The sequence below is a fragment of the Micropterus salmoides genome, unplaced genomic scaffold (assembly GCF_014851395.1).
Source record: "Micropterus salmoides isolate LMB-PRFRI ecotype aquatic unplaced genomic scaffold, ASM1485139v1 Ms_hic_scaffold_1, whole genome shotgun sequence".
Lineage (NCBI taxonomy): Eukaryota > Metazoa > Chordata > Actinopteri > Centrarchiformes > Centrarchidae > Micropterus > Micropterus salmoides.
This window is the reverse complement of record NW_024040040.1, coordinates 4,174,422-4,189,155: the sequence shown is the minus strand read 5'-3', so window position 1 is coordinate 4,189,155 and position 14,734 is coordinate 4,174,422. Positions and strand designations below refer to the sequence as shown.

General features: G+C 44.2%; 3 protein-coding genes across 3 annotated transcripts in view; 2 read left to right on the top strand and 1 right to left on the bottom strand.

The window, feature by feature from the left end:
* Nucleotides 1–3,367, bottom strand: part of iqcb1 (IQ motif containing B1) — a 7,802-nt gene extending 4,435 nt beyond the window's left edge. The window contains exons 1-5 of the mRNA XM_038716361.1: nt 3,052–3,367; nt 1,877–2,019; nt 1,200–1,368; nt 208–325; nt 46–121 (exon numbers count right to left, since the gene is read on the bottom strand). Coding sequence (XP_038572289.1) covers nt 46–121; nt 208–325; nt 1,200–1,368; nt 1,877–1,985 — 472 coding nt within the window. The 5' untranslated portion in view covers nt 1,986–2,019; nt 3,052–3,367. The remainder of the gene's footprint in view (nt 1–45; nt 122–207; nt 326–1,199; nt 1,369–1,876; nt 2,020–3,051) is intronic.
* Nucleotides 1–14,734, top strand: part of LOC119916213 (NLR family CARD domain-containing protein 3-like) — a 795,320-nt gene that overhangs the window by 247,257 nt on the left and 533,329 nt on the right.
* The window catches only part of LOC119905153 (kalirin-like), a 52,227-nt gene continuing 42,605 nt past the window's right edge, over nt 5,113–14,734 (top strand). The window contains 4 exon segments of the mRNA XM_038721908.1: nt 5,113–5,194; nt 13,746–13,820; nt 13,902–14,016; nt 14,177–14,369. Of these exon segments, the coding sequence (XP_038577836.1) occupies nt 5,140–5,194; nt 13,746–13,820; nt 13,902–14,016; nt 14,177–14,369 (438 nt within the window). The 5' untranslated portion in view covers nt 5,113–5,139.

Here is a 14,734-nt window from a genome sequence, read left to right as displayed (position 1 = left end):
GAGATAAATCAATAAAGTAATCAGCGAGCAGTGAAGGCAACTGACCCTGTGTGGTGAGCTGAGCGTGAGCTCTGAGCAGCCAGCCGACTGAATCCATCACCTTCCTGAACAGAGACACACACTGACAGACAGACAGACGGACGGACGGAGGTCAACGCTGACAGTTAAACAAGAGTTTAAAAGATGTAAAGAATCACAGCTGCTCACCTCGGCCCGCCTCATCAGCTGACTGGCCAATGACAGGAGGCCGTCTGTGACTGATGGCAGGAAGAGTCTGTGAAAGGCCTCTGAGCGGTCGCCAGGGTCCACCCCCACACAACAGGAGCTGCACAGACACACAGGTGTGTCTTCAGTCTACTTTGGGTCTCAGCACATTTAACAAACCTGCATTTAACAAGTGGGAATTCTGCCCAGAGAACAATTTTCAGTTGTTCAGCTGCTAAGTCAGGTTTACCCCAAAAAAGATCTTTTTTTTTTAAAGAGGAAAAAAGCAAGAAGTTGATTTAAATAATAAAAACACTTGTTCAAAAATGTCATTCAAATAAATAATTTAAAATACAATAAATTCAAAATACAATATGTAAATATAGATTTATAATACTGAAGAATTCTTTTTTAAATGACTAATCTAAAATACTATTTTTTTTAAATAAATCAAAATACTGAAACTTAACTAAACTAAAAAAGTGCTAAATTTTATATAAAAAAATCTGAAATGATTTAGAATACTGTAATGTTAAAATCTGACTTTTTTATATAAAACCATTAACAGAAATTCAAAAAATGTAAAATTAAAAATGTTTCAAATGATTTAAAAATATTGTAGATGTATAATACTGAAGACTAATCTCTAATCTAAAATACAAAAAAAATTTGAATAAATGAAAATACCATAAATATGAAAAATAAATCTGACATGATCTAAAATACTGTAATGTTAGAATATAACTTATATTCCAATTAACTGAATAATACATGTTCAATTAGACAAACGGAGATTTTTAAATATAAAACTATTTCTAAAGAAATGCTTTTTTAATTAAAATAAAATTCAGAAATGTTAAATAAATTAAGACAGTGGCAATTTTTAAAAATCTATTTTTAAGATTTAAATTGATGAATTGAAAAAGAATAATAATCTAAATCCTCCCTGTCAGTGAATGACTAACACATTTACAGTAAATCTGTCTCAGATGTACCTGGCGAGCTGGGCGAGCGTGGCGGCGGCGCTCCAGTTCCCCCGCAGCCTTCTGGGATCCAGAGAGAGGAGGAGGACGCAGTGACTCAGGACGCCGCTCAGATACAACTGAGACTTCACACGAGTCAACACACGGCTGTCTGTGTGCAGCGCCGCCATGTTCAGAGCCTCTGACAGAGACAGAAAGACAAAGTTTTATAAAATAATCCAAGATGGTTTTCACTGCACATCTCCTGCTCTGTGTAGAGGTGCACTGAGGTGTCCGGTCTCCATTTAAAATCATTATCTGGACTTGTTGGCAGCGTTTACTAGACGTCTCTTAATGCACCTGAACGCAGCATCAGTTTGGTCTCTGTGAGTTTAAACCTTCTGATGCGAGGAGCTTTGTTGCGTGTTTCCCTCGACCGTGCAGCGAAACCACAGTCAAAAAAGACACCATTACTCGTTAATCAATTAGTCTATAAATGCCGATCGTTCCCTGATTTCAGCTTCACATATCTTTGAGTTTTGGACCGTAGGTTGAACGAAACAAGACATCTGATGTTGTCACCTTGAACCTTTTATGACATTTTGAAGATTAAGTAAATAACAGATGAATCAGGAAGATATTTGTTGTTATTTGCAGCCCTAAAAGACACAGAGAGACAGATGGGAGGGACAGACATGTATGAGACTCACTGTTTAAGCCGTTGTTCAGCAGGAGGACTTTCTGCTCCGGGTTCAGGTCTTCATCCTCCAGCTGCCTCTTCAGGTCCAACACCACCGCTTCCTCCTCCTGCGGCTCCATCCTCACTGTGACGGCCTTAAATTCTGAGGTTCCTCTAGAAAGACAAATAAAAAACCTAACTTACAGGTTTCCCCCTCTGTTCCAGAGATCATTTTCCAGGACTTTTCCAGGACACTTTCAGTGATGATCTAGCTGGTACAGACAGCGATCTCGTCATACACGTCTGATTTTAAACACGTGTAGTTTGTGGCTATAACTTATCAAAACATCTGTTACATGAGCAGAAATGATGACAAATTGATCTTGGCTTGTTTAAACCTTTGTTTTAATATTGTTTTTATTCTTTTTAGTATTGTCTTTGTATTATTTGTTTCTTTTGAAAAGTCCTTTGTGTTCTGTGCTTTTCTTTCTTTTAACCACTGCCGCCTGAATGCCAATAACTGAACAAATAACAGCCAACAATTTTGCCTGCTTAGAAAGTCCAGCATTGATCCTCAGCTTTCTAAAATCACAACCACACTTTATTCAAACTTCACAGTGAACTTGGTGTATTGATGTGCACCTGGGACGGTGTGCAGTATAAAAAGTCAAGACCACACGTTCGCCCCTTTACTAACAAAGCTAATCTCACAACCCGCTGCGACCCAAACATGCTGATCAATTTAACATGCTTAACATGTTTGAGCTGAGAGGAAAACGTTAATCTATAAACCTAATAAAATCTGCTGCAGTTCAAAGCCAGCAGTGACTCATATTTACCTTTGAAGGACAATACAGTTTACATTACTTACTGTGGGGGTGTTCATAATATATACATATAACATCATGTTTAAATAATGTAAATATTTTCCAGGACCTTTTACTTTTATCTCATTCTTCAATGATTGGAAAATTGGACAACTCTGTTCAAGGTTTTCCAGGAAAACAGGAAGCCTGGAATTCTGCAGTCAGTCAGATTCTGAGACCTGATTTCCATTTTTAAGGGGTTTTTTTCCTTCTTTTTCTCATGGTCACATTTCTCTGTCCTGTAATCGCAAACATTGTGACGCCGCGATATTCAGATGGGAACCCAACAGGAGGAGAGCAGCGTATTATCAGAGTGTCCGTAGAGCTCGTAACACCTCACCTGTCAATATCTGGCCGATACTGTTTCTCTCGCGTCACAGAGTTCGACGGGTGACGGATTTCTGTGTAACACCCGTTAGCTCCAGCGGTAACTTAGCCGCGTTTTTGTCGTTTCAGCTGAAGCTAAATGTTGATAGTTCCGTTGACCGAAAAGGGGGGAAAGTAACGTTAACTAGCTAAACAGCCTTCACACCGACTCGTGAACGCTTGAAAGCGGATTTAGAAACGCTGCGGAGCAATTAAAACAACGTTTTCCAGCTCGCGTTACAGCCGTTACGTTCAGCGTTTAGCAGCCGAGCAAGCGGACGCTCTTCTGTTCCTACGGCAACACGATGACGTCATCACGCTGCGACGACGCACCGACGTTCTGCACCAAAGTGGACAATTATCTGTCTGTCTGTCAATCTGTCTGTCTGTCTGTCTGTCTGTCTGTCTGTCTGTCTGTCTGTCTGTCTGTCTGTCTGTCTGTCTGACTGTATCATCTTTTAATTAATTATTATTAGTATTTGTTTCCAAAGATAAACACAAACATTTATAGAAGCAATAAACTGAACGTGAACTCGTGTGAACTGAAAGTACACCAGGATATGAATTAAATTTTTCCTCTATATAAATATTTACTAGTGCAATAAAAAAAAGGTTTTTAAAAAGCGCACGCTCCTTATTTGAATCATGTGTGTTGACAGGAGGCTGCTGTGTGTTCGTTTGGCCTGTGGGTGGCGCTGTAGATTCAGCTTCGTTCATTCCTCTGCATGTCTTCACTTTTTCTCTTGGTTTCTTAAACTGCACATATAAGTGACTGCTGGAGAAATATCACGGTACTTTTTTACTATTATGTATTACTACTATTATAAAGTTATTCTTCCTCTGATGATTTAAAAAAAACACTGTTGTTAATCGTTTTAGTTTATTTTTTAATAATGTCCCCTTTGTAAAGTTTTGCATGCATCTTTTTATGGATACTGATATATTTGTTTGTGTCCCCTGTTTGCTCCTGACTCTTTTTGTAATGTAAGCCTATATGAAAATATTCAGTGTGTAGTTATTTAGTGTATTTTCAGAAGGATATAGTATTGCATAATTTTGGATGAAATGTGCTTAATGAATAAAGTTTTATTATCATTATCATTTGAACTTTTCTTTAGCATAGTATTTATTATTATTATTATTATTATTATTGTTGTTGTTGTTGTCGTTATTGTTAATTTATCATCATCGTCGTCCTTTGTTGTTTGTAATAAAGACTTTATATGTGGAATATAATACAATAGCCTATGATATGCAATATTATGATATGCAAGCAGGAGGAGACAACATGAAGATACTCAAACTCTCATAATTACAAAACAACTATACTTTTCCCCATTTTTTTAATTTACGAATAAATATTTAATATGTATATAATATAAAATAACACAATATAATAAACATCATATCAGAATGTAATCTTATATAAAATAATAATAATATAATATCATGGGCTATAAATAATCACGTCGGTGTTAATAGTAACGGGACCGACGGTAACGGGACCGTCAGTAGTAACGGAGAGGCGGGTTGTGTTAATCGGTGCAGCAGCTGCTGCAGCCCTCCTCGTGCACAGCGCCCCTCTCTCTCCCCGGTGCGCCTGCGTGCTGAAACACACACCAACCGACCGAGCGTCCGCTGCCCGGACCGGCAGGAGGAGAGAGAGAGGGACCGGGGCTGGTGCGAACTTCACGGTAACGGGAGCTGCGGGCAGTAACGGTGACGTGATGTGATGCGATGCCGCGCGGAATCACGGTAACGTAAGAACAGCAGCAGCGGAGGAGGAGGAGGAGGAGGAGGAGGAGGAGGACCGTCGAGCCTGAGCCGAGGAGGATGCAGCAGTGACCGACCGGAGGGGAACACATCCGTCCGTGCAACGGTGCGAACCGGGAGTCCTGGACCGACCCGATCTGATGTAAACCCGCAGGGATGGACGGGTAGGCAGGGAGGAGGCGCGAGGAGCGGAGCAACCGACGGTACATAACGGAGGAGAGAGCGCGAGGAGGAGGAGGAGGAGGAGGAGGAGGGAGGCGCAGGAGCAGCGCCAGGAGGAGGAGGGAGGATGAATCCGGTGGATGGAGGAGGAGAAGCGGGCCCGGACGGCCTGGCGACGGCAGGTAGGATGTGTGTGCGCGCGTGTGTGTGCGTGTAGTGGGAGATGCTGTCGCCATGATGCCTCCACATCCGCCCATTGACTCGGATAATGTGTGTGTGTGTGTGTTATAAGTGTGTGTCAGCATCCCACTGTCCAATGGTACTGAGGTGTGTGTGAGTGTGTTGGGGGTGGAGGGTCCCACCGAGGAGGATTGTGGGAAGGCCTTCTAGGTTGTTAATGTGTGTGTGTGTGTGTGTGATATAATGTGTGTAGTAATAACGTTACAGTCTGATGGTAACATAAGCTGCTGAGATGTGGTCACGTGATGCTTTCATTTTCCATTCATGCCAATGGAGGAAGTAATGTAGTATAATTAGCAGTATTACCACCCAAACATACTGGTTTCTGATTGGCTGGCAGGTGTCAATGAAGATCATATATGGGGAAACCATGAGTTTAACCACCTCAATATTAACCTGCAGGTAACCACAGCAACGGTAGTGATGCTTCAAGCGAGGTTACTTTCTTACACACGGGCTTATTTATTATTAAACATACAGGAAATATGAATTAAAAAGTCCGTGGATGCACATTACGGGTCATTTCAGCCGTTTACCGAGCCTCAGGGCAGCAGGAGGCGAATAGCGACATACGTGAGCCAAATCTGGACTCCGACAAAAATATCTGGCCTCCTGACAGAAGCTGGGGATTTTCATTTTGTAGTTTGGACTGTGTCTCCACTGTGGGGGGTGGGGGGCCAAACAAAGTACCAAACAAAAGTGCTGTGGTGTACCAGAGGAACATTCAGGGGGCTTTACAAGTCCCGACCTGACAACCTGACATTTTGCTTGTAGCAGCAAAAACATGCAGAGCAAGAAGATGATGCAGAGGCAGTATTCTGATGGAGCAGTGGCCTGTTGTTGTTCAGGAAATTTAATCAGACTTATCCGAGGGTTACAGAAGCCTAAAGCAAACCTGGGGCCGTGTAGGATTTCAGCGAGCGTGAAGATATGAGTTAGCTTAAGGACTTTTACCGTAAAGAAGCCAGAGGGCTTTCACTCTGCCAGGAGGCTTTAAATGGTAAGTGGACTACATTATTCTGCTGACCACTCAGTGCTTTCAAACACATGCCAGCTTTCACCCATTCACACACTGAGGCAAGGTGCCAAGGTGTGGTCCTCAGGAAGGGTTCAGTGTTTGGGCATCAAATCAGGACCCGCCCAAAGACTTCATGACAGCTCTACTTCCTTTACTGCGAAAGGTTTGGGAGGGCTTTTACTGTGAAAGAGCAAACTGGGTTTTACTTTGAAACATCAGGTTTGTTTTTTCTGTGAAGCACCTGAGGGACTTTTACTTTGAAATGTCAGGTTGGACTTTTACTTTGAAATATCAGTTTGGGTTTTACTGTGAAGCAGCTGGGGGGCTTTTACTTTGAAATATCAGGTTAGGTTTTACTGTGAAGCAGCTGGGGGGCTTTTACTTTGAAATATCAGGTTAGGTTTTACTGTGACGCAGCTGGGGGACTTTTACTTTGAAATATCAGTTTGGGTTTTACTGTGAAGCAGCTGGGGGGCTTTTACTTTGAAATATCAGGTTAGGTTTTACTGTGAAGCAGCTGGGGGGCTTTTACTTTGAAATATCAGGTTAGGTTTTACTGTGAAGCAGCTGGGGGACTTTTACTTTGAAACATCATGTTGGGTTTTACTGTGAAGCAGCTGGGGGGCTTTTACTTTGAAATATCAGGTTAGGTTTTACTGTGAAGCAGCTGGGGGAGTTTTACTTTGAAACATCATGTTGGGTTTTACTGTGAAGCAGCTGGGGGGCTTTTACTTTGAAATATCAGGTTAGGTTTTACTGTGAAGCAGCTGGGGGGCTTTTACTTTGAAACATTAGGTTGGATCGAGTTTTAATGAACTAAAATCCTTTGGACAACGAGTCTTCTAGAGGCCAATTTTATCGCAGACACAAAACGTGAGATTCTGTGTATATGTCAGCCGATAATTAACAACAAACTGCAGCAGAGATTCTTTTTATTTTGACCAACAATAAAATGTGACCATGGCAGGCTTAAGCAATCTATTTATTCATTAACATGAGTATTTTGATATTTGTGTTTGTATGATGGGGCAGAGGCCTAAATAACGACACTTATAATAGGGTAAACCCACTCCACTGATGACCTAGTCTGTTTTGCTGCTTCTTTTTTATGTTTTAATCTTGTTTTATATGTTCTAGATATGTTTGTTTTCAAAAAGTGATGCCAAAATATATATTTGCCTACGTACGGTCATCAGAGTTCTCAAATATCACGCCAGCCTCGGCCCGGCTCTGATGTCTTCATGTGAAAGAGGCTGGCATTTCGGAGACTCAGAGGACATTGTAGTGAAACGTATTCATTAGCTTTTGTTGCATAATCAGGGTGATGAGTCCTGACAGACTGACAGCAAGTTTCTCTGAAGGCTTTTCATCTGCTCTGTGCAGCAGCTATTTTAGGCTTTACACTGACTCAATGTGTGTGCCTGTTATTTTGTGTGAGACAGCTTTATCACAATGGAAATCCCTTCTCCAACTCCCTGCGCTGGTCCGGAGTCAGCTTGATTGACAGCTGGTCCAGGATCATTCAGCCTGACAGGCAGCTGATCAGGGATCATTCAGATTCCTAATTGAGTTTTTTTTAATAGCAGTTAGTCAGGAGCAGCCTATGGTTGAACACACTGGATTCAGACACGGTGTCATGTTTACAGCCCCAACCCCCCCCCCCCCAACACCAACGCCTCATTAGAGACTTCTGCTCTCAGACCTGTTATATATTGACACCAGGTTTACCCAAGTCTGTGGAAAACCATCCTGTTTTGCTATTCGGCCCATTTATTCACACAGGACGGCCGATGTGCTGCAGGAGTGGTGATTTAATGATCAGCAGTGATAAGGAACAGCCTGTTCTCATATTTTTATTAATGACCCACACACAGAAATAAAACCTCTCAGCAACAGCCTAGAAATCACATTTATATACTCCAAATTAGTCTTAGCCGTTCTGTTCCCGTGCTGCACTGAAGATGTAGGGAGGCGGTCGGGGTGGGTGATGAAGATTTGAAGTTTAGGTTCATGACCTGCATCCTGCGAGTCGTTGAGGTAGCAAAAGCAACTACTTGGCTACGGCTAGGGAAAGATTAATGTTAAACACGTCCTGTTTTGTGCATCAGGTCAGTTAACATTAACCAGGACCATCATCGTTGACTTGGGAGCGAGAATGGGTTCGTCACTTAATTAACTGAATAATATACTAAACGTTTCAGCTATACATGCAGTTCAAAATGAACACATTTGTAAGGAATAATGCACTCTGAGGTGTCTCGTTAAGGAAAATAATGCATGTGGGAATGTTTGACTCCTCCTCATCCTTTAATTTCATCATCCTGGGCCTTTCTGTGTGGAGTTGCACAATTAATCGAAACATTTTTCGCGATTACAATTTTATCTTCCAACAATTAAATGAATGTGATCAATGGCGATGTTGCCGTTTAAGATGCGTGCTCCGCTCATGGAAAACTCTGCTGCAAATCAAATCAAGCGCTTCCTAAACTTACAGCCAGTGGGGTGATGTGCATTCTCCATCCTGCTACTACAGTCCAGAGCAGCCAGCAAAGTCCACGAGTCTGCATGTTTCTGCTGAGCCGCAGCTGCCGGAGCTGGTCGGGCCCTTCTAGTTGGGATCAGGAGCCTTACTGTATCAAGGCTTGACCTGTGTTTGTGTAGATTTGTGTTTTCGGGGCTATGACACAGTTAAAACAGGGCATCCACCAGAATCCTCTGATAATCCATCAGCGGTCTCAGGCCAAACAATTACTCTAGATTTACCAGACAGTAAATCTGGGTCTGAACTGTGGGAGTGGGCTTGAGGAGACGGATGGGCCCACTGGGAGGAAGTGATTCAAGGACAGTAATGAAGGAGAAGCAGGGCACCGTTAGGAGGCAGTTCAGGTTGTGTAAATTTGAGCGTTCTCCTTCATCTCCGTCCTGTTTTTAGGTTTTCTCTCAGAGGGTTATCGCCGCTCGAGCTGCTAATGTGAGATGTTTAATGCCCTCGGTGTGTGTGTGCGTGTTGGATTAGCTTCCTCCCGCTGTGCAGGATGATCTGACGCACATGGGAGGCCTGTATATCTGTCTGCTGCAACACACACACACACACACACTGAGCTGCAGGAGTCGGCTTTTTAATTGAAATGTCAGTCAGCTCGTCTCTCTGACGCCTGATTGGCTCATTTTGGTGGACGGGTGGAAAGAGTTTGATGTTGTTTGCTGGGCCCCCTTTTTCTCTAAATTGTATTATTACATTAACTGAAAATGAGGCTGTGGTGTTGGTGTTTACCAAGAACTGATGAGTGATCTTAACACAGACGGACTTCACGGTCTGAGGGTCTGTGTGGTGAATCACTGTGGTTAAAGAAGAGTAGCAGCGGCGCCGGCTGGTAGATTTACCACTTTGGTTCACGCCGGAGTCAATGGGAGCTATCTGACCTATAGCAGAGCTATGGAGCCATGTTTCCACACGAGTGGCTCCCAGTTCTGTTTATGTACACAAGCAGGTTCCTGCTGCCAGTTTCATACAACTCCACTGGCTGACAGTTGCTGGTGGTAATGAGCCATGAAATACAGCGATGTGCCTGGAAATGTTGCAAAGAAGAAGACTGCATGCTAAGAAACACCAAACTACCAAACTGTTTAGTATGCCAGAAAGATATTTAGTACATCCCAGTACATAGTGTGTCAAAGTATGCCAAAAGCACCAGGTTGTCCGACTACACCTGCTCGCATTTTGCAGACTGCAAGCCAGCATGCTTTTCTGGCTATTCTGACCCACAATCCTTTGTAAGGGCAGCTGCAGTAAAAGTAAAGAGAAAAGGTGAAGTGTGATTTAGAACCCAACAAATCTTTGTTTTGTAAATGTTTATGAGGTTTACATTTGTTAGACCGGGGGTTACGTACAGCAACCCAGATTCTATGAGTAAAGGCGCAGCCCTCTAAGGCTGTCACTATTGGGTTTACCCCTTCCACGCCTGCGCGGCACTGAGAATTTTAGTCTATGCCCTCTCCTACGTCCGCACCTTGTATTGGTGAGACCCAGCCATCGGCTCCCAAATGCCTTTTCTTCAGCACTGAGAACCGAGGTCCAGTGAGACCTACAACTTAGAGGGCTACGCCTATACTCATAGAATCCGGGTTACAGTACATAACCTCCTTTCTATTTCGTATAGGCTTCGCCCTCTAAGGCTATCGCTATTGGGTTAGAGGCGAAGCAGGATGAGTCAACGCCTCACTGGCCCAAACGGTACCACCAAGCACAACTCACCTGCCCAGAGCCATAATGAGACACCCAGTTAAGGCGCGTAACGGGCCTGCGCCTCCACACCCCCTAAGGAAACGCTTCACCAGGGTGTGGTAGAACACAGTCCTGTCCCCGAAGCCCTCATGACAGGACGAAATAGCGGCAGTGTAGGTTGTACTGAACGCCAGCCCCCCATCCATGAGCAACTGGAGGAACGAAAGCACCGCAGCAGGAGGAGGCCCAGGGGGACCACCATGTGAGCCGCCGTCATGAGGCGCAGAAGCCTCATGACCGACAGAGCTGCCACCGCCGCTAGAGGGACAACACAGTGGAGCAGCTCCACCAGAGCATCCACCCTCTCCTGAGAGAGCCGCGCTCTCCGTAGAGAGGAGTCCAGTACCACGCCAAGGTAGGTGATTCTCTGGGAGGGGAGAGGAGCACTCTTCTTCCAGTTCACTGTGAAGCCCAGGTAAGACAGGTGTGCGACTAGCTGGGCCGTCTGCACCACCGCTTCGTCCCGGGGCGGCGCCAGCAGCAGCAGGTCGTCCAGATAAAACAGGACCCTGATGCCCGACCTCCGCAGCGGCTCCAGGGCTGTATCGACACACTTGGAAAAAGTGCGCGGGGCCAGGGAGTTACCGAAGGGCAGGGGGTTGTATTGTTACTGGGCGCCCTGGAATGAAAACCGCAGAAACTTCCTGTGTCCGGGAATGACAGACACAGCAGCTGGGTCACACCGTGTGGGAAATGTGTACTTGGTTCGACTGAGACAAGCACAAACAGCATTTGTTCAACAACTTCCACAAAAAGGAGCAACAACATTTCGTCCAGCAGCAATGAAAACGGCTGCTAAATGTCATTAGCCACAACTAATGTGGAGTAACGTGGGCACGGGGTCTCCCTGGTCACCTGATCCAGGCAGACCACATGTCAGCGTCATGTTAGCTATCCATTAGTTCCTAGTTCGCTTACCTCGCAGCGGCAACCTACTAACGCCGAGGCCGGCGTCATCGGAGGTCGGAACGGAGGAAGCGAGGAGCCGCTCGGAGACCCGTGAATGGGAAAAGTGGAGCCATCCAACTTCCGCTCTTCTGTCAACAGCAGATCGAGGGCTTCCTCCAGAGAGCAGGTGGACCACCACACCTCCTCGTCCTGAATGGCAAGCTATCCGCCCGGCAACGCCACTCTTCGGGGGGAGGTGGGGGGCGAACAAAGAGTGAGCACTCGGCTGGTGTTCTCCGGTCTGAGGCACGCCTCGCAGTGGGGACAGAGATCACCCAGCACGATGTAGCCCGTGTGGCAGACGCCGTGGCGTCTCGCCCTGTTCGGGCCGGCTTGCTGAAAGACATCGTTCTTCTTGTTTTCCAGCTGGAAAGTCGTTGCTCTTTAGTCAAATCTTCTGCTCTTTAGACAGCTTAGTGCTGAATAAAAATGGGAGCCCATGGCTGGGTCTCACCGTTGTATATATAGAAGGTGCGGACGTAGGAGAGGCCCACGCTGTGGGTGGGTGTAGAATTCTAAGTGCCGTGCAGGAGCGCGGAAGGGGTAAATCCAATAGAGATAGCTTTAGAGGGCGAAGCCTATAGGAAATAGAACTGAAAGATATCAGTGGTGTTAAGGACATTTACATACTTAAGTACTGTACTTGTACTTTACTCGAGTACAAATTTTAATTTTACAGAGAATATCTATAATGAGTTTCTAAAATTATTAGGGCTGGGCACGTTAACGCGTTATTTTCGCAGCAACGCATTAATTAATGAGCGCTGAGAATGATTTTATCACATGTTAATGCCTTTTTTATAATTTTTTTGAATGTCCGTTGCTCACTGGTTCTGAATCCACATCCAGTCAAACCATGGGTCAAAGGAGGGGTGGGATGTTAATCAGCCTGCAAATCAGCCACCCAAACTAGCAGCGGAGGGAGGCTTCGGCAGACTACGCTGCGAGTAAATGGCTTCTGTGCGCTACACAGCTGTAGCCTATTTAACTTAAGTTAAAATTATAGGCTCCATAACTTTACCTGACAGGCCATCATCTAGTTTTGCAGCTCTGCCATGTGAATTCCCTCCTGTTGATGTCCTATTTAGTAAACAGATTCTGGAAACTCACAAACAGCGAGGATCAGTCTCTCTTCCAATGATTTGGAACCTCACTCTGACAGGGACACTTGCTGCTGAATACAGACTGTTTCTGCTGCTCCCTGATAAAACAAATTTTTTTCTGCTGATACCTGCTCAGACAAAACAAGAAAACGGGACTCTGATGGTAACTTGTTTTAACCAGCTAGATAAAAGGTAATGCCCTGGCAGTGGCAAATAGCTTTGGTTTAATATTTGATTTGATTACATTAATGTTTAAGTTGAGATTTACAGAAATATTTTATTGCTACTGTGTAAAGGGAATACTGCTGGTAAAAAGCACTTTATTTGTTCAAAGTGTTTGCAAACCACATGTTATTGCACTTTTGTGTATATAGTAGTACATTTATATTAAAAGTGCGCAATACACTACTTTAGAATTCATTATTAAATTTTGCGCACAACAATGCGATTAATCGTAACAAAATCATGCAATTAATCGCGATTAAAAATTTGAATCGTTGCCCAGCACTAAAAATGATATATTGTTGAGGGTTAAACTACCTAATAGTAACATATAAAAAGTGCGGTAGTCAAAATTGGCTCCACCTCGACCAGCGACAACATTAATAGTAATGTTATAGTAATAATAATAGGATAAGATATTATACGGTAGCAAGTACTTTTTGTTGCCAATAATTATATTCTTTTATTGAAGTAAAATTATTAATGCAGGACTGTAACTTGTAACAAAGTATTTTTACAGTATTGAGAACTAGTTTTACGTGAGTAAAGGAAGTACTGCAGGATGTATACAATGGGATTTAGTTAAGAATATGGCTACAACTATAAAAATCTAAATGGCCAACTCATTTCCCTAAAATGACGCCATCGAATTGCTAATTCTGTCTGACCAACTCTGTAACAACATCTAAAGATAATAAATTTACTTTCACATAAATGAAAAGCAGCAAATCTTCTCAGAAGCTGGAGCTGGAATTTTATGCTTGAAAACTAACTGAAGAGATTACTCAATGATCGAAAGAGGTACAGAGGATTCTTCTGTTGACTGACTGTTTCTTAAATGGCGGCTCCAGGTGTATAAATCCTGAGGTCAGGTGACCACCTGAGGCTGAACGCCTTCTCTCCTGTCTGCCTCTCAGGTTCAGGGAAAGCAGAGTGTGTTCGGGCGGTCGACGTCCTGACGGTGCTCAGAGAGAAAGTGGCCTTCGTGTCGGGTAAAACACACACAGTCTTTCGCCCAGTTTGGTCCCGGTTTGGTCCTGATGTGACCCGGTTTAACAAACTGTGTTTTCCAGGTGGACGGGACAAACGCGGTGGACCAATCCTGACCTTCCCTGCCAGGACCAATCATGATCGAATAAAACAGGAGGACCTCAGCCGATTGGTCACGTACCTGGCGACCATACCCAGGTCAGTTTACCTGTCTGTCTGTCTCACAGTCTATGAAACTACAGAGGACGTAAGTGTGTCTTCCTCTCAGCAAGGTCTTTGTGCTCACACAGCAGCAGCCAGGTGAAGACGTAATGAGACAGGGCTGCCTTAACTTCCTGTCTGTCCGTCTGTCCGTCAGTGAGGACGTGCGTGCTCGTGGCTTCACGGTGGTGGTGGACATGCGTGGCAGTAAGTGGGACAGCGTGAAGCCGGTGCTCCGGACGCTGCAGGAGTCGTTCTCCTCCAACATCCACACGGCGCTGCTCATCAAACCGGACACCTTCTGGCAGAAACACAAGACCAACCTGGGCAGCGCCAAGCTCAGCTTCGAGGTACTACTTCTACTGAGAACTTCAATACTACTACTGCTAAATAAAGTACTACCTGACACTTTCTAGCAGAAACACAAGACCAGGCTCAGCTTCGAGATACTACTACTACTGAGAACTTTAATACTACTACTGCTAAATAAAGTACTACCTGACACCATCTAGCAGAAACAAAGACCAGGCTCAGCTTCGAGGTACTACTACTACTGAGAACTTTAATACTACTACTGCTAAATAAAGTACTACCTCACACCTTCTAGCAGAAACACAAGACCAGGCTCAGCTTCGAGGTACTACTACTACTGAGAACTTTAATACTACTACTGCTAAATAAAGTACTACCTGACACCATCAAGCAGAAACAAAGA